Source organism: Bos indicus x Bos taurus, chromosome 20 (assembly GCF_003369695.1).
Source record: "Bos indicus x Bos taurus breed Angus x Brahman F1 hybrid chromosome 20, Bos_hybrid_MaternalHap_v2.0, whole genome shotgun sequence".
NCBI lineage: Eukaryota > Metazoa > Chordata > Mammalia > Artiodactyla > Bovidae > Bos > Bos indicus x Bos taurus.
The window spans coordinates 23,088,600-23,108,854 of NC_040095.1; the positions used below are offsets into that span (position 1 = coordinate 23,088,600).

At 37.6% G+C, this 20,255-nt stretch overlaps 1 protein-coding gene and 1 pseudogene across 2 annotated transcripts in view; both read left to right on the plus strand.

The window, feature by feature from the left end:
* The window catches only part of IL6ST (interleukin 6 signal transducer), a 61,732-nt gene extending 45,393 nt beyond the window's left edge, over positions 1-16,339 (plus strand). For both annotated transcript variants that reach the window (XM_027520476.1, XM_027520477.1), the window contains 6 exons: positions 1,458-1,559; positions 1,746-1,892; positions 2,174-2,314; positions 7,131-7,227; positions 10,536-10,617; positions 11,545-16,339. In XM_027520476.1, the coding sequence (XP_027376277.1) occupies positions 1,458-1,559; positions 1,746-1,892; positions 2,174-2,314; positions 7,131-7,227; positions 10,536-10,617; positions 11,545-12,282 (1,307 nt within the window). In that variant the 3' untranslated portion in view covers positions 12,283-16,339. The remainder of the gene's footprint in view (positions 1-1,457; positions 1,560-1,745; positions 1,893-2,173; positions 2,315-7,130; positions 7,228-10,535; positions 10,618-11,544) is intronic.
* Positions 2,660-4,803, plus strand: LOC113879191 (annotated as a pseudogene).
* Positions 16,340-20,255: the final 3,916 nt, after the last annotated feature.

A 20,255-nucleotide genomic window follows, 5' to 3' on the forward strand; every position in this document is an offset into this window, starting at 1 on the left:
GGAGCCTGGTAGGCTGCAGTCCATGGGGTCGCTAAGAGCCGGACACAACTGAGCGACTTCCCTTTCACTTTTCACTTTCACGCATTGGAGAAGGAAATGGCAACCCACTCCAGTGTTCTTGCCTGGAGAATCCCAGGGACGGGGGAGCCTGGTGGGCTTCCATCTGTGGGGTCGCACAGAGTCGGACACGACTGAAGCGACTTAGCAGCAGCAGCAGCAACCCATTATTTAACGTATAATTTTACTAATCCCACTTGTCTAGTTTATCAGTCTTGTCCAAGTAAAAGCAAAGTAGAGCTAGAGAGGAAATAGATTGCTAATAACTGGACCATGGATGGCATACATGCTCAGTCATGTCGGACTCTGCGACCTCCTGGACTGTAGCACACCAGGCTCCTCTATCCATGGAATTCTCCAGGGTGGGTTGCCATTTCCTCCTCCAGCTCTTCCCCACCCTGGGACTGAACCCCCATCTCTTGCATCTCCTGCACTGGCAGGCAGATTCTTTACCACTGGTGCCACCTGGGAAGCCCTAGCTGGACAGTAGCTGGACAATAGAGCAAAGGCTCTGGAGACCTTCAGTTTGTGCATGTATTCCCACAGAGCTCAGTAGGCCTGGTAAAACATCACTGTATAAGCAGAATATAAAAATTATCTTCCTGATAATATTGAATCATTAAGAAAATGACTCTGTTTATGAAGACAAAGAAGCATATATAACTTCATGAATAAACAGTTAAGGAAATGTAAGTTCCTGTTGAAGGTGTAAACTGCAGTTTATAAACAAAAATACATTTTTTTGTTGTTGTGTGCTAAAGACAGATTACTTTGTAAATTTGGAAAGATTATAAAGAAAGGAAGTATTTAAGATAATTTTTTCTTTTAAAATTCTGTTGTTGTGGGAAATAATACTTAATTCTCTTTTTCCCCAGTCACCAGTCCAACCACAGCCATTTGTGCTTTCCCTAGCTCTGATTAGTGACATCTTGCTCATAGGCAGTTCTCAATTAGGTAAAATGTACAACAATTGTCAAACTATAAGAAAGACCCATTTGATAAATCCTGAATATAAATGCAGTCATTTGTTACTTTTATTGACAGTATAAATATTTATTGCCAGTAAGTGAATAAAAATAACCTTTTATTTTCATAAATATTTACTCTGTTAAACTTGAATCTAGTACACAAAAGGCAATGTTTACTTAAAAAGTTGTAGTTTTAAAAGAAAGTTCAGTGGTAATCATTTCATAATGTAAGCAGATGTCAAATTATTATTTAGTATACCTGAAATTAACATTGTATATCAACTGTACTTCAATTTTAAAAACATAAATGAATAAATAAAAGAAAATTCAGTGGTCATGAAACTATAATGTAAAACTAAGCAATAGAGTTATTTTTTTTTTCATTATAAGGAAGAAAATCTTAATCTACTTAATCTACTATTCTTACTTTAGGAAACCTAGTAGAGAGCAAATGTTACTTGATAACAGTTACTCCAGTATATGATGATGGACCAGGAAGCCCCGAGCATATAAAGGCATACCTTAAACAAGCTGGTAAGTCCGGCCCTACTTTCTTTGAAAAACCATTGCATTTTGTACTGACAAAGACATTTTTGCTTTTTAAATAAGGGTATGTCTCATTATGTTCAAATAATTCCATGATAATGAAATTTTACCAAGTTCTAATGGTTTACTAAATTCTTATGCTTTTCAGTTAGTAAATACCTTATTCTGTTTCAGCACCTTCCAGAGGACCTACTGTTCGGACAAAAAAAGTGGGGAAAAATGAAGCTGTCTTAGAGTGGGACCACCTTCCTATTGATGTTCAGAATGGATTTATCAGAAATTATACTATATTTTATAGAACCGTCATTGGAAATGAAATCGGTAATAAAGCTATATCAGTTATTAAGAATCAGGTGTTTTTTCTTAGGCTTTTAAATACTAATTTAAGTCGTCTTGTGTTTTTTACATCTTAATGTAGCATTTTATGCTCAGAAAAGAGATACGTGAAAATATTCTTTATGGTTGCCTTCATGATCCTACTAAAAATACATTGTTTTCTAGTGAAATATGGTTTGATTCCTTTTTCGTACTCTCCCAATGTCAAATATAGGCCAAACCATGCAAGAGTAGTTGGTTAAAGTGCACTTACTGCTTTCTTCCAGCTGTGAATGTGGATTCTTCCCACACAGAATACACACTGTCCTCTTTGACTAGTGACACTCTGTACATGGTACGAATGGCAGCCTACACAGATGAAGGTGGAAAGGATGGTCCAGAATTCACTTTTACTACACCAAAGTTTGGTAAGGAATAATCATGCTTGAGTTTTCCTTTTTTCTCTTTTCTTTTAAAAATTTAATAACACTAAAAATGGGCTTAACTTACATGCTAAAATTTTGTTTAAAGTGCATCTTTGCTGCTAAGTCACTTGAGTCGTGTCCGACTCTGTGCAACCCCATAGTCGGCAGCCCACCAGGCTCCCCTGTCCCTGGGATTCTCCAGGCAAGAACACTGGAGTGGGTTGCCATTTCCTTCTCCAGTGCATGAAAGTGAAAAGTGAAAGGGAAGTCGCTCAGTTGTGTCTGACCCTCAGCGACCCCATGGACTGCAGCCTACCAGGCTCCTCCGCCCATGGGATTTTCCAGGCAAGAGTACTGGAGTGGGGTGCCATCGCCTTCTCTTTGGATTCATATAAATGATGTGTTCATAAAATTTTTGTTTTGTTGTTTGGTTATTTCTTTAAACTACAGAAAATTTTTTCCATACTTTGCTGTTGTTCCTTCAACTGCTTCTAATTTCACCTGTACTCTATAAATCCCAAAATAATTTGTTTATCTTTCTAAATGGGTTCATTTTTTTCACTGGCAAAACTTGGGTATGGTCTCACTTAGTCAGACAGGCATGGAGACGCTTCTGGAAGTAGCATCGCGTTGGCTGCCCAAGGAGAACCCCAAGTTCAAACCTGTATTGGTTGGTGATGGTGGTACTGGAAAAACTACATTCGTGAAACGTCATCTGACTGGTGAATTTGAGACGTATATAGCTACCTTGGGTGTTGAGGTCCATCATCTTGTGTTCCATACCAACAGAGGACTGATTAAGTTCAGTGTATGGGATATAGCTGGTCAGGAGAAATTTGGTGGACTGAGAGATGGCTATTATATACAGGGTCAGTGTGCCATTATAATGTTTGATGTAACATCAAGAGTTACTTACAAGAATGTGCCTAGCTGGCATAGAGATCTGGTATGTGTGTGTGAGAACATCCCAGTTGTGTGTGTGGCAACAAACTGGATATTAAGGACAGAAGGTTAAGGCAAAGTCAGTTGTCTTCCACCGAAAGAAGAATCTTCAGTACTATGACATTTCTGCCAAAAGTAACTACAACTTTGAAAAGCCCTTCCTCTGGCTTGCTAGATAATTGATCGGAGACACCAACTTGGAGTTTGTCACCATGCCTGCTCTTGCCCCGCCAGCGGTGGTCATGGACCCAGCCTTGGCAGCACAGTACAAGCGCGATTTAGAGGTTGCTCACGCGACTGCTCTCCCAGATGAAAGTGCTGACCTGTGAGAAAGTGAAGCTGGGCCCAGCGTCGGAAGTCTAGTTATATAGGCAGCTGTCCTGTAACGTCACTGGTGCAGCGTGTTTGCCACTTTATTACGTAGCTAAGCAGAACATGTGCTTAATCTTTGTTGCTGAAGGAGATGGATGGGCTTTGGAATGAATGTGGCTGTTTAAAAAAAAAGCTTCATTTTTTGGACCTGCGTATTTAGGCGTTTTGGAACACAGTTGTTTCCTCCTTGAGTTTCAAATATAAGACTGCTGTAGTCACGTGACTATATTGAGAGGTGGGATCTTGTTTGTTACTGTCATTCCCACTCCTTTTTATTTAGAATCAGGATAAAGTTGTATTTCAACTATTTTAAAAAACTTGGGTATAGTCTCTTCTCTTGTTCTTCCTTTAATGGGCAGGTTGCCTGGAGAATTCCATGGACAGAGGAGCCTGGCGGGCTACAGTCCATGGCAAAGAGTTGGACACGACTGAGCACCTAACACACAGGCTGTAAAGACTAATCCATGCTTGCAGTCTCATTTCCGTACCTCCAGCTCAGTTTTTAACCTGCTGAAACCAGATTCCCACCCACCTACCACTCCACTGAAGCCTCTCTGCTGTCACACGTGGAAGACCTCTTATTCGTCCTGTCCAGTGCATGCTTTTTAGTCGTCTTCTTTCCCTACACTTGCCAACATTTGATCCTTCCTATTGGCCTGTTCATCCTTGAAACAGTCTCTTCCCTTGGTTTATTTTTCTAATAGCACTCTCCTGAGTCTCCTCCTCGTGTGGTACTTTTTTCTTGGTCTCCTTTTCTGCTCTTTTAAATGTTCTGTATTCTCCACAGCTCTGTTCTTGGCACTGTTTTCTTATCTTCCATTTCAGAGTCCCTGTTTAAGACTTCAGCCACCCTCTCTGCTCTTCCCAAACAGGTTTCTTTGTTCCATGTTACAGCTCTTTGCCAAACCCAGAAGTTTAGGGTTAGTTGTAGTAAATGTCTTCATCTCTTTTTTTCACTTACATAAACTAAAGTTCAGTTGCTCATGCTTTCAAATACTGCTTGTGCATGCCCTTTTATAATCTCTTTCTTTGACCCTAAACTTCATTTTCCCCGCCTTTATGTCTTTTCCCAGTACATTCCCCTATACCTTTTCTTGTTCTGGCTATTCCTGTGGCCTCCCTCGGAGAAAGCAATGGCACCCCACTCCAGTACTCTTGCCTGGAAAATCCCATGGACGGAAGAGCCTGGTGGACTGCAGTCCATGGGGTCACTTAGAATCAGACACGACTGAGCGACTTCCCTTTCACTTTTCACTTTCATGCATTGGAGAAGGAAATGGCAACCCACTCCAGTGTTCTTGCTTGGCGAATCCCAGGGATGGCGGAGCCTGGTGGTCTGCCGTCTATGGGGTTGCACAGAGTCGGACACGACTGAAGTGACTTAGCAGCAGCAGCAGTGGCCTCCTACAGCAGACTTAAAATGCATTCTTTCCTGTAACTACTACATTTTGAATCATTATTAAATTACCTTATTTTATTGTAATTGTTTTTGTCATATCCAAGCACCAACACAGTGAATGATAAATAGTAAGCTCCATATTCCTTGTTGGTTGAATGTTTGCTGCATGAGCAGGTAAGTGGATAAGTGACTACTACATAAGATAGATATTGAAAGATCCTGAGCTTTTCTGTGATGGCCAATAATGACTATAGTCTATGGGATAAGATTTGTGGTGACATGGTTGTAGAATATATATGTAACAAATATAGGTTTCCACCTCTAACCAGAAGTTGAGCATTCCTCTGAAACCTTTTATAAGCCAAAATGGTTTAGAGCAGAGTATCTCTCACCTTTTGCAAGTTTGCATTATGCCACTTCATTTTCATGAAAGACCTACATTAAATACAGTAACAAGCTTTTTTTATAAATTTATTTTTGTTAGCAAAAACAATGTAATTTATGAAAAACGCTTTTTAGTATATTAGTGTAAGTCTTTTGTGAAAGTGAAGTGGTAAAATGGGAACTTTCTTAAAGTGGGGGCATACCTGTAATATTTGAAATAAAACTTTGTGCCATGATCTTTAGAAAAATAAAAGTAATTAACTTTAAAAATGTATGCTGTTAACAAAAGTAGTGTTCATTATAAGGAATTTAGACAATAAAGTAAAATACAAAGACGAAGAAAAATCACTCCTAATCCCTCATCCAAAATAATCTTTTAACATATTTATATATCCTCCTAGTCTTTTCTATGCATACATTTTTTCCCAAAACTGAGATCATACTTAATATTGCTTCATCCACTTTTCCCTCTGACCTATTGTTTTATGGATCCATTATACCTACTTCACATGGCTTTGACTTTGCCCTCAAGGACCATATAGCTTAGTTGAAGAAATAAAGTATAAGTAAACAATACAGAGAGCCATTTGAGCCATGCTGCTAGTAAATAGAGCAAGAATTTAAAGATACTGGTAGTTGGAAGTTTCACCTTCAAAGATTTTTGTGGAGAAGACAGCACTTGAGCTTTGAAGTTAAGATGTGGACAGATAGGAAGAAGGAGGCATCCTGGAGCACCGTGAGCGAAAGGCCCAAGGCGTGGCAGCTGAGAAGGAAGTTCAGCACCAGTAAAGGACAGGTCTGCCTGGATTTGATGTGTCGTGTGCATGAGAATCTTCACATTCAGGAATTAATATTCTCCAACCTATAGTTTATTCCTCTGATTGCTCAGTTCCTGTTATGCTTCACAGAATGTAAAGTTACTTACAAAGGGATATGTGTGGTGGGAACGTAAGACTGAGTAATGTGTAGCTGTCGTACTACTTGGATACATTTCTCCTGTAAAAGACTAATTGAAGGAGGGTTGGAGGAGTTTACCAGAAACAACCAAATCATTAAAAAATCTCTAATATAAATTCTCCCAATTAGCGGTTCATTTGATTACTAAGCTCTCTTTCAGATTCAAAGAGGGTATTTAGGAATCTGAGGCTTGCTGCTTTTTAGATGATGATATTCTTACTTCTGCCACTCCTTGTGCCTGTTAAGGTTCTCCTAAAATTCTTACCCTATATCAGTAAATAACAATTAAAAATTTTACCTGAATTTTACATTTTTATTCCTTATAGAAAGTTACATTTGTAGTTCAGTTGTTGAAATCATTTAGAGCTTTTCCAATTTTGCTCCTAGAACTCAAAAGTAAGTTTTGCTAAGATTCTGCTGAGTGCAGATGATAAATGTAATAAATAGTTAGGTTTGAAAACTCTTACCAGGTATATTATTTATCCAATAAACTGAACTAATCCATTTATTCCCCCAGCCAACTTCTATTTTATGTATACTTTGTGGTCAGGTTACCATGACCTAAGGCATAAGCAACTAGGGTATGATTTACCAAGGGAGAGGGGTGGGGAGAGAGAAACACCTGTAAGTTTGAAAAGGTTGTAAAAAGAAAAAAAAGGATGGTATTTCATCTTTTCAACAGTAATCTGGTTGGAAAGTTGCATTATTTGTCCGTAGCATATGTGTCAACAATTATTTTCCTTCTTTCCACTTTTTGTTTTTTAGCTCAAGGAGAAATTGAAGCTATTGTTGTACCTGTTTGCTTAGCATTCCTATTGACAACCCTTTTGGGAGTTTTATTCTGCTTTAATAAGCGAGACCTGTAAGTACCCTTGTTCATATTTTTGCATTTTCCCCCACTTCTGTTGACCTATAATTTACATTAAGTGAAATTCATCCATTTGAAGTGAACAGTTTGATGAATTTTTGTAGCTGTATGTAGATATTTAACTACCACCACACTTAGGATGGAGAACATTTCCATCACCCTGGAAACTTCCTCTTTCTGTTTTGTAGTCTGTCCTCTCCCTTAGCCCCTGGCCCCAGCAGTCAACCATGTGTGGTCGTATTTTTGCCTTTTCTAGGATTTCACATATATAGGAATCAAGTAGCATGTAATTTTTTGTGTATGATGTCTTTCACTTGACTTTTTTGAGATTTATCCATATTGTTGCATATACTAATATTTTTCTTCTTTTTATTCCTGAATAGTATTCTATAGTATGGAAAGATCAAAATTTGTTAACCCATACATCTGTTATGAAAATTTAAGTTGTTTCTTTGATTTTTGGCTGTTATGAGCATTCACATACATATCTTTGTGTAGGCATAGATTATCATTTATCTTGAGTCAATATTTAGCAGTGGGATTGCTGGATCATATAATCCAGGATTACTGGATGCATATTTAACTTTATAAGAAACTGTCAAACTGTTTTTCAAAGTGGCCATATCATCTTGTATTCCCACCAGCAACGTGAAAAGTTCCATTTGCTCGATATCATCCCCAGTTCTTGGTACTGTCAAGGTTTTTAATTTTAACCATTCTTTCTCAGGGGTTTATAGTGCTATCTCAGTGTGACTGTAACTTCTGTTTCCCTGAGGACTAGTAATAGATATTTTCATGTGCTACCTTACATCTTCTTTTGTGATATGTCTTGAAATCTTCTGCCCATTTTTAAATTGGGTGATTTGTTCATATTGTGCTTTAAGAGTTCTTTATATATCTTGTTACAAACTTTTTGTCACAAATGTTTTGCAAATTCTGGACTGTGGCTTGCCTTTTTGGTTTCTTAACTGTGACTTCAGAAAAGCAAAAGTGTTTAATTTTGATCAAGTCCATTTTGTTAGGGTTTTTATTTTTTAATGGTTGTTGATTTTATGTCCTTTTTATGAAATCTTTGCTTAACCAAGTGTCACAAATATGTTCTCCTATGTTTTCTTCTAGAAATTTAATGATTTTAACCCTATGCTGTGATCTTTTTAGAATAAATTTCTGTGCACGGTGTGAAGTCAGAGTCAAAGAATTTTTTCCATGGATATCTAGTCATTCCAGCATTATTTATTAAAAAGACTGTCTTTTCCTGTTGAATTGTCTTCAGCCTGTACCAAAATCAATTATTCTTATAAGTCTAGATCTATTTGTGGACTCTTAACCCTGTTCCTTTGTTATATATGTCTATATGTCTGTTGGTGCTGATACCACATGGTCTTGATTTATTATAGCTCTGCAATAAGACTGGGTGGCAGAATTCCTCCAGTTTTTTTTTTTTTTTCCCAAAATTATTTTTTTCTAGCTTCTTTGCCTTTTCATATAAAATTATCAGCTTATAAATTTCCTTTAAAAATCTGTTAGAATTTTTAGTGGAATTTTATTGAATCTCTACATCAGTTTAGGGGGAAATGCAGTGTGAACATGAGTTCAAATGTTCATGAGTCACATACATCTTTCAGTACGTGAACATGGTACATTTCTTGTTTCCTTTTGCAATGTTTCTCAGTCTTCAGGCTGTGTTAAATTTATTCCTTCCTAACTTTTTTTTATGCTATTATAAATGGAATTTACATGTTTTTATTTTCTAGTTGTTCATTGCTGGTATATTGAAAATTGATCCTTTTAAGCATATTAATCTTATATACTGAGATCTTGATAAATTAATTTATTGTAGTCACTTTTTAGATTCCATAGGACTTTCTGCATATACAGTCATGCTGCCTGCAAGTAAAGATGGTTATTCCAGTCTTTATACTTTTAGTTATTTTTCTTATTCTACTGGCTAAGACCTTCAGTAAGTACAATGTTGAATAGAAGTGTTAAGAGCCAGCATATTCCCATTCTTCCCAATCTTAGGGGAAAGAGCATTCACTCTTAACACTATTGCATGTTATATTAGCTCTAAGTTGAGGAAGTTCTTATATTTCTGTTTTGCTAAGAGTTTTTGTCATGAATGGGTATTTAATTCTGTCAAATGCTTTTTCTGCATCTGTCAAGATGAGCTTATGATTTTTTTTTTCCTTTTATAAATATGGTGAATTTTATCATTGATTTTCAGATGTTATATCTTGCATTCCTTGGAATTTGCCGGATTCGGTGTGTTAACAGTTTTTGTATTTTTATGTTAAAAAGTGGCATTGACTTGTCCTTTTTTTGTGGTGTCATTGTTTAATTTTGGATTCAGGGTAATACTGATTATCTCATCAAATGAATGCCCTCTTAATTAGTACATATTACCTCAATTTTCTGGGAGAGTTTGTGTAGGGTTTGTATTATTTCCTCTTTAAATGTCTAATGGAATTCACAAGTGAAGCTGTCTGGGGCTGCTCTTTTCTTTGTAGGGAGATTTTTAATTACAAATTGAATTTCTTATAAGTATAGGGCTATTGACGTTTTCTTTTCCAGTCTGTTTCAGTAATTGGTGACTTTCAAGGAATTCTTTTTTTTTGGTTAGTCAATTTATTTAGGTTGTTAACTCTATTGCTTTTTCTGTTATGTCCAGATTTCATAGTTGTTCCTGCTGGACAATCTGTTAGGATCTTACTACCCATCTTTATTTTTTATTTGAACTTATTCTCAAGATGACTCATTTCCTGTGTACTTATATACACTTGTGAACGTCTAATGTTGTGCTCGGGACTATATTAAACATATTTAAATAGGTTTTTGATGAAGGATATCTTGAATTAATTATTTTTCTGTTAGCCTTTTCTTCCTTGTGAAAAATCATATTATTTTATCTTATACCGGTGTGATAATTTATCATTGTCGGAATTATTTTGGTTGGAAATTGAACATTTTGGGGGTTTTGTTTTGCAGAGAAGGTGTGCCACAATGTTTTGTACCCCTGGCTAAAGTTTTTAAGTGGTTTTTATTGCAGAATTTGATTTCAGAGATTTTAAAAAATTGAATACTGATTACCAGCTTTAGTCATAAACAGTTTTTCTTTAAGGATAAAGATTCAGATCCTTATGCATTTTTAAATAGTATTTTATTCTATTGGTTACAAGAAAAATGTTTTTGTTAGCTTTGGAGTACAGTAGGTATTTTTTGTTTAGTTGGTTTTATTCTTAAGATTTAAATGATCACGTTTATTACAAGCGGTTCTCCATAAGCAGTATTTCTTTCCTCTCCAGAATTAAAAAACACATCTGGCCTAATGTTCCAGATCCTTCAAAGAGTCATATTGCCCAGTGGTCACCTCACACACCTCCAAGGGTAAGATAAAATGTTTCTGACTACTTAGAATACACGCACATATTGGGATATATTTGTAGAGTTTAAGCAAAAAATAATCGGGCTGAATTGAAAAGTAAATGAAAATAAAATAGTACATAAATTAGAATTTTAGTCAAAATTAAAAATAGTACTTGCATATTCTAGGAGTTTATTATCACCATAGCATATTTGTCTTTATATTCCTAATTCTATTTAGTATACATTAAAAATATTTGACTGAACTTGTAAGTTGAAAGCCTAGTGTTTTAATACAGCTATGTTAAGCATTTTAGATTGTATATTAAAATCAAATTTAAAGGCTGTGATTTTAATATGATTAAATGACTTCTGGAAGCCTATAATAAATTTCTTAAATTTCCTTAAAGGGAAGATTATTTGTATTTTTTACTTCTGACAGTCCTTCATAACCTATGAAACTTGAGTTTGATTTTTCTTAACGTTTTCTTCATTCTTCTATCCAGTTAATCCTAGGCTGCCTAGACTAGGAATGAAATATTACTTCTGGACTTTTGTTACTGTTGTTCAGTCCCTAAGTCGTATCCGACTCTCTGCGACCCCATGGACTGCAGCACACTAGGCTTCCCTGTCCTTCACTATCTCCTGGGGTTTGCTCAAATTTATGTCCATTGAGTTGGTTAGTTCATAAAAACGTAACACCCCAACAATATTGATTTGGAATTCTGAGGAAATACAGTCTAATTCTTACCTTCTAGACAAATTTCACAAAATCCATGATTCAAGTAGTTAGCAGTGACTTAGTGATATAGATTATCTTTGCACTATTAAGTTACTGAGAAGTTTCAGAGATGCATTTTGTGACTTTAACTAATATGTTAGATATAATTATTTCAGATTTTCTAAATGAATGTGTACCATAGGTAATAATTCATTTTCTGTCTTTCTTAGCATTTTAATTCAAAAGATCAAATGTATCCAGATGGCAATTTCACTGATGTAAGTGTTGTGGAAATAGAAGCAAATGACAAAAAGCCTTTCCCAGAGGATCTAAAGTCTTTGGACCTATTCAAGAAAGAAAAAGTTAATACTGAAGGACACAGTAGTGGTATTGGAGGGTCTTCATGCATGTCATCTTCTAGGCCAAGCATTTCCAGCAGTGATGAAAATGAATCTGCACAGAACACTTCAAGCACTGTCCAATATTCCACAGTGGTTCACAGTGGCTATAGACACCAGGTACCATCAGTCCAAGTCTTCTCAAGATCTGAGTCCACCCAGCCCTTGTTAGATTCTGAAGAACGGCCAGAAGATTTACAGCTGGTAGATAATGTAGATGGCAGTGATGGCATTCTGCCCAGGCAGCGGTATTTCAAGCAAAACTGCAGTCAACATGAAACCAGTCCAGATATTTCGCATTTTGAAAGGTCACAGCAAGTTTCCTCAGTCAATGAAGAAGATTTTGTTAGACTTAAACAGCAGCAGATTTCAGATCATATTTCACAACCCTATGGATCTGGGAAAATGAAAATGTTTCAGGAAGTTCCTGCAGTGGATGCTTTTGGTCCAGGCATTGAGGGACAAGTAGAGAGATTTGAAACAGTTGGGATGGAGGATGCAGTTGATGAAGGAATGCCTAAAAGTTACTTACCACAGACTGTGAGACGAGGTGGCTACATGCCTCAGTGAAAGACAGTTCCTGTTACATCTTCAGAAGTACCTGTAAAGTAAAGCTAAAAATACTTTATCTGTGATTTCAGATCTTCACTCGCTGAAGATGGTCATTTGCCCTTAAGGACAAGAATGTACTGTCCTGCCACATGGGCTTTTTCCATCCCAGTATATCTGGGATTCAATTTTAAGCACTACATAAACTGACTTCATCCTCTGAATAGCTGACTGACTTTGTGCTGTTTCAGGATGTTTGCACTGAAGAAAAACAAAGCTTATCTAAAATTTATAAAGTGAAACTTTTTGTTTTGCTGTCTAGAAAACAGAGGGTATTTAAATTAAAGCTAGTCATAAACAGCTATACTGATTTTAATGAGAATAGTCATTGAATATCAAATCTTAGGGAGAGAATTAACAAAAATTAGAGGAGCAAGGTCTTAGACTCTCTACTTTAGCTGACAACATAATTTAAAAAGAATCCAGATGATGCAGCTAATACGAGCCCAGCTTTTGTTGTCTGCCAGAAAAAATTCAGGTCATTTATAATCATACCAACAAGTAAAATATTAGTCCTCTTCCATTGGTAGTGACACTGCCAGTTGCTGGAGAAAAGGAATTCTGTTTTAACACAGCAAACTAAAAATACCAATTTTTGAATATTAGACAATCAATAATTAAGGAAGTTTTCAAACATTTGCTTTCTATTGTTATTGACAGCCTTTGAAGATACACATCACAAACTCAGCAGAGTGTCTGGATAAGAGCTAGGAATGAATATGACAAACTATCTCAAACATTCTATACCTGTATATAAACTTTATTGACCCTTCTTTTTAAGACATCAGAGAATTTGGTTGATTAAGCACTTTATACAATATATCTTCACCTTAAAATGTGTTTTGACTTAATACACTGTTTTTCAGTAGGCCAAGATTGAGTTTGTTTTTTTCCCTAGTAGGTATCTAAAGCAGACTAATAAGTTATAGGACTTGGGCGATACTCACCAAAACAAAACACCACCCCCAAAATGTACATATTGATCTTAGTAAGTATCACAGTTAGCAAATACCCTTATTGTAGAAGCACTTAATGAAGAGATAGTATTTAATGTCTGCCAGTCCTGAGGTAGGTGGAACTTAGTTCCACACGATGATTTAGGAATATTTTAAACCTCTTCCCATATGTTCTGTTCTTCAGGGGGAAAGTGATTGAGCCTCCAGAGTTTAGTGCTAAACTCACTTTCACATTCATGTTATCCTCTACCCACCACCTTTGACAAGGAGGCAGGGCTAAAACCAGGGGCTGAGTAAGAAGAAATAGATCATGTATTGACTACTGCTATCAAGTAAGTTTGTTTCTCTGCCATATTTAAGATACAGAAGCCAGGGCAACTGAAAATATTTGCAGAGGTTATTGAAGAATAAAAGGTTGAGGAAATTTAGTGCACATTTACAGATGAGATGTGAGTCTACTCATTACTCTCTCATCAGTATTGTTCACAGTGGATTTCCTGTTATGCTTTATCCTTTGTATTCTTGCCTAACACTTCACAGAGTTCTTTCACATATATGCTCTTTGTGAGACAGAGCAGATGCTATATTCTGATATATCCAGTTCTTCTTTAGGCAAAACCAACAAGAGATTGGTAGACTGTCAGAATTATGAGGAAAAGTAGGGACAGACCCCAAACTCACACTCTACAAGGTAATAGCACCACCACCATCTAAGTTGGCCATCAAAGGCTGGTCCCTGTCAGGAAAGGATTGGCCTTGCTAAATGTCAACAAATTTATATCTACTACATTTTTTTATTTCCTCAAAATAAGTAGTCATGTTGTTACAACCATGTTTAGCTCTGACCTTCCTCCTAACAAATAGCAGTGTTGTGAAGAACATTTTAGTGTAATGATTATACATAGCGGGAGGGAAGTTATAAAATGTGAACTCACGATCTAAAGGAATGAGAACAGTTATTTAAGAAAGGACATCATTATAAGTAGATTTGATGTTGAAACTTAACATACAACATGGTGCAGTGAGTGAATGCCCTCTAACCACAAAAGCACTTTAGGCATATTAAATGGATGTTTGGATACTGTGCAAAAATTCATTCAGGAAATATTTATATACGTCTTTGTCCCAAAAGAGAAAAGCAGTCATGAAACTTGATCTAAGTACAAAATTACTTTCATAAGGCATGTTGTAGAAGAATCTGTTTTGATACATGTGAATTATACTTTAGGTCGGCAGAGAAATTAGGTTAATTTATGTGAAAATTAGACTGTGTTTAAGATAGTGGGTTTATTACTCATTAAATATCTAGTATCCAAAAGTTTGATGCAGTTACCCTCTTGTAAGATTAAAATAATAATCAAGAATATGTTACATTTGTTGTTACTGTAATTTGATTATTCATTACTGGTGTCTTTGATATCTTACCCTCATCCTTCATAAAGGCACGATGCTAAATAACTCTTGGAAAACTATCAGATTTCAAACCTACTAAAACCTTACAGTTTAATCCTTTTTTTAACATGGATCATTCATCGCTGGGGAATATACCCAACACATGAGCAGAAACAGGGAAAAGGCAGAGTCATTCACGTGTGTTGTGTTCACGTGTGCTCTTCACCTAGTTGTTCAAGTTCAGCCTTTTTCTTTGATGAGAGATTTTTTTTTTAACATGTGAAGTCATCCAGTGACCCTAGTTTATTGTGAAAACATTTATTTATGAAAATTCACATTGGAAGTAGAACATCTAAAATAGCTCTATAAATATCAATCAAACAAGTTTTAAAAAGATGTCTTTTTTCTGCTCACATAGTTAAGTAGTTAAATAATCATGACATAAATTTAGAAGTAGAATAATTATATAGTAGCATTCCCTAAAATATTTCTGTTAACTGGCATGTATTGACTAACTATAAATCAAGTAGGAAAGCTCTTCCTCTATTCCATTATATTCCACATCAATCTCTTCCTCTGGTGTCAAGAACAAATTTCTGTACCTTACACTTCTGTTTGTTGAGATGGGTAAAATGTCAACATAATAAGCTACATAAAACTTAAAAGTTCAGTTGTTTAAAAATATTGGGATAACTTTGTTGTAGGTTGTGTTTGATTCTGTTGCCCTCTAAGATTACTTTAAAAAGTTTTTTGCACTTTTTTTGTAAACTAAAAGAATATGAAGCCATACAATGGCAATATATTAGGTTTAAGAAATTTTAAACCAGCAAACTTAACAGCCTAGTTCTTTAGACTGGTCCTTGATAGCAGTTCCTTTCAGGCTATTTATAAGCAGAATTTAGATGCAAGTCAAAACTTTCCAAATCCAAATACTGATCTTTGGAGTTAATCTATTTTTTTTTCATTGTATATTCTACTTGTATGTGTATTCACATGATATTCTAATATACATTGCATTAAAAATGAAAAGGTGGCTCTGGATGAGCCCATTTGTTACATATTTGTTCCTAAATTTTTAAAGGCTTTTTGTAGTTAAAGCAGGTTAGTTTAACTTAATTACCCAGTTCTTTACACTTCATAGATCATGATGAAAGTGCATTTGAGGCCAATAGTGGTAGATGTTACAGACCTTTTATCCCTTAAACATAAGCTTTGACAATGATAACTACATATTTCAAATGCTATTACATGAATATCAAAATGTGACATGTCAGAAATAAAGGGATAATTTAAAGGTGGATATTTGACATTTCTTTAGTCTTAGTATATATATATATGTTGAATAGTATACTCTAAAAATAAGTGTGCAATTTGCTAGTACTGCAGTACAGTGGTTAGCATTAGGTATGTCTCCTCTTTATACCTGGCTATGTCCCATTTAATTATAAGTGCAATCCTTTCAAGTTCACTTGCTCTTTTACCTTGACCTACTCTAACTTCATATAGAAGGCTTGTCTAGAAAGAGTAGTGTGTATTTTTACTTTTGCAGAATGAATTGCATGTGCAAATCGTAACCACAGCTATTGTTTTTATGTTGACATAATTAAATGTTCTCTCATATATCAGCTCTAATCCTTTAAGTAAATGTAATAAATTCTTCCTCAAATGTTTTCTGGGTGTGGTCACTACCATTTGACGTCATTACACATAATATTTAAGGTAATTTTATCATTATTGGTCTTGAGGCTTTGTGTAAGCTTGGTGCTTTTGGAGAGTTCTGTGGCTTCTGAATTCCTCATTTAACATAATGGGTCAGGATTTAGAAGAAAATCAATACCCTACCTCAGCCTTAATAAATACAGAATAGACTTGGAGATGGCAAATTCATTTATGAGTTTTCTGGATTTACAAGATGATTTCTAGAATCCCAGCATCTCACCCCTCGTTGGATATTTTTCAGCGGGTTGCCCGTGGAAAGTACAGGTGCTGTGCTGCCTTGTGGCCTGCGTGTGCCCACACCCTCCTGGAGTCTTGTCACTGAGGCGTGAAGCCGATTGATCCAGCCCCACCACCGCTCCCCTGAGCTTGTTGGGTATAGTGTATAAAAGTACTACTTCCACCTAGAAGGAAATCTGAACTACTAGATTTCTGTAACTTCACATTGTGGTTTTATCTAAATATGCAGGGAGTGAAAAATCCACACACAAATTAACTTCATCCTTTCATACATATACTAGAGGTTGTAGAAATAGCATCTCAGCCTGGGGCTATGTGTTTGTGTAAATCTTTGGTTAGGTCTCTTACAGGCTCTTACAGCATGACTTCTTTGTGATACTGCTTGTCTTATCCTAATTTATATTACGGGTCCAGTCCATCCTACTGCCAAAAAGGCATTCAGTTTTCCTGGCCCAGAGACAATTTTAACTTCTGGTTTAAATTTTATTCTTCTTAATATACAATCTTCCTTCAGTGCTTTCAAAATACAAACAAGAATAGTACAAACTGTGCTCTTAAATACATGTTTGCATTGCACGTGTGCTCAGTCATGTCCAATACTTTGCGACCCTGTGGACTGTAGCCCTCGGGGCTCCTCTGTCCATGGGGATTCTCCAGACGAGAATACGAGAGTGGGTATCCATTCCCTTTTCCAGGGCATCTTCCTAACCCAGAGGTCGAACCCATGTCTCCTGCGTTGTTGGCAGATTCTTTAACCAAGTGAGCCTCCTGGGAAGCCCACATACATGTTCCATTGATGAGTCGCTAAGTCGTTTTCCACCTCTGCAACCCCATGTACTGCAGCACACCAGGCTTCCCTGTCCTTTACATCTCCTAGAGTTTGCTTAAACTCAAGTTCATTGAGTCGGTGATGCCATCCAACCATCTCATCCTTTGTCACCCGCTTCTGCCATCAGTCTTTTCCAGCATTAGGGTCTTTTCCATGTTTCAGTTCAGTTCAGTCGCTCAGTCGTGTCCGACTCTGCGACCCCATGAATCGCGGTACGCCAGGCCTCCCTGTCCATCACCAACTCCCGGAGTCCACCCAAACCCATGTCCGTTGTGTCGGCAATGCCATCCAACCACCTCATCCTCTATCTTCCCCTTCTCCTCCTGCCCTCAATCTTTCCCAGCATCGGGGTCTTTTCAAATGAGTCAGCTCTTCACATCAGGTGGCCAAAGTATTGGAGTTTCAGCTTCAGCATGAGTCCCTCCAATGAACACCCAGGACTGATCCATCCTTTGGTTGGATCTTGCAGTCCAAGGGACTCTCAAGAGTCTTCTAACACACCACAGTTCAAAAGCATCAATTCTTTGGCGCTCAGCTTTCTTCACAGTCCAATTGTCACATCCATACATGACCACTGGAAAAACCATACCCTTGACTAGACGGACCTTTGTTGGCAAAGTCATGTCTCTGCTTTTTAACATGCTGTCTAGGTTGGTCAAAACTTTCCTTCCAAGGAGCAAGCGTCTTTTAATTTCATGGCTGCAGTCACCATCCACAGTGATTTTGGAGTTCAGAAAAATAGTCAGCCACTGTTTCCACTGTTGCCCATCTATTTGCCATGAAGTAATGGGATTGGATGCCATGATCTTAGTTTTCTGAATGTTGAGCTTCAAGCCAACTTTTTCACTCTCTTCTTTCACTTTCATAGAGGCTCTTTAGTTCTTCACTTTCTGCCATAAGGGTGGTGTCATCTGCATATCTGAGGTTATTGATATTTCTCCCGGCAGTCTTGATTGCAGCTTTTGCTTCTTCCAGCCCAGCATTTCTCATGATGTACTCTGCATATAAGTTAAATAAGCAGGGTGACAATATACAGCCTTGACGTACTCCTTTTCCCATTTGGAACCAGTCTCTTGTTCCATGTCCAGTTCTAACTGTTGCTTCCTGACCTGTATACAGGTTTCTCAAGAGGCAGGTCAGGTGGTCTGGTATTCCCATCTCTTTCAGAATTTTCCACAGTTTATTGTGATCCACACAGTCAAAGGCTTTGGTATAGTCAATAAAGCAGAAATATGTGTTCTTCTGAAACTCTCTTGCTTTGTCCAAGATCCAGTGGATGTTGGCAATTTTAATCTCTGGTTCCTCTGCCTTTTCTAAAACCAGCTTGAACATCTGGATGTTCACGGTTCACATATTACTGAAGCCTGGCTTGGAGAATTTTGAGCATTACTTAACTAGCGTGTGAGATGAGTGCAGTTGTGCGGTAGTTTGAGCGTTCTTTGGTATTACCTTTCTTTGGGATTGGAATGAAAACTGACATTTTCCAGTCCTGTGGCCACTGCTGAGTTTTCCAGATTTCCACGTTTAAGTCTAGATAAACATGGTCTGGCTACTCAATAGAGTATAGAAGAGAAGGCGGCAAGGAGACCTGAGTTAGAGAAGGAAGTGGAGAAGCAAAGGGAAGCATGTAGTGATTCCAGGTCAATGGGCTTCCCTGGGGGCTCAGACAGTAAAGAATTCACCTGCAATGCAGAAGACCTGGGTTCAGTCCCTGGGTTGGGAAGATCCCCTGGAGGAGGGCATAGCAACCCACTCCAGTGTTCTTGCCTGGAGAATGCCCATGGACAGAGGAGCCTTGAGGGCTGCAAGTCCATGGAGTTGGAGAGTCGGACAGGACTGAGAGACAGCACAGCACAGCCTCTTTTCTGTGCTCCTCCTCACCAGAGGGGACACCCACATGCTTTCCCTCTGGGTGTGCATCTCTGCGTTACCTGTCTTAATTTCTCTGTGTGCCCTCCCACTTGTTGTGCTATGTTTCTAAAAGTAAACTTTGTATAATATCTGCATTTACAGTTTGCCTCAGTGGTAAATGCATTTTTCACTGGGGCAAAGATCCAGGGAAAACTAGCTTCTGGCCTCTAGCTTTTGTTGGTCTGATGGCTAGGATTCCTGGCTTTGTTGTTATTCAGTCTCTTAAGTCGTGTCCAACTCTTTACAATGTCATGGACCACAGCACACCAGGCTTCTCTGTCCTTCACTGTCTCCCAGAGTTTGCTCAAACTTAGATCCATTGAGTCAGTGATGCCATCCAACTGTTGGAATAGTGTATAATTTCCTCGGTTCTGTCTTGCCTCAACGAAGATTTGAAATGGTGAACCAGTGTGACAGCTCAGTTACACCTCAGAGTTCATTCAATAAACAAAGGATAGTACACTCTTGAGGCATGAGGGCAGGCCGACCCCAAAGGAGAGGTCTCAACCCATCTTGACTCCCCATTTTTTTATACGTTTTTTTCTCCTCCCCAACCCCTTTGCCCCCGCACATGCTATGCAAATGAGGGCTAGCCAGGAAGTGGGCATGTTTGTTTCATCTGAGGTTCTCACTCCGGTCTGTGGATTTTTCCTTTGTTCCCTTTTCGAGGGCTTTTCTGCTTCTTTTAGACACCACTATTTTGGACTCCTTTTTCCTATTCTAACTACCTAACACAACCATCTCACTGTCACCCCCTTCTTTTCTTGCCCTCAATCTTTCCCAGCATCAGGGTTATTTCCAATGAGTCGACCCTTCACATCAGTGGCCAAAGTATTGGAGCTTCAGCTTTAGCATTAGTCCTTCCAATGAATATTCAGCATTGATTTCCT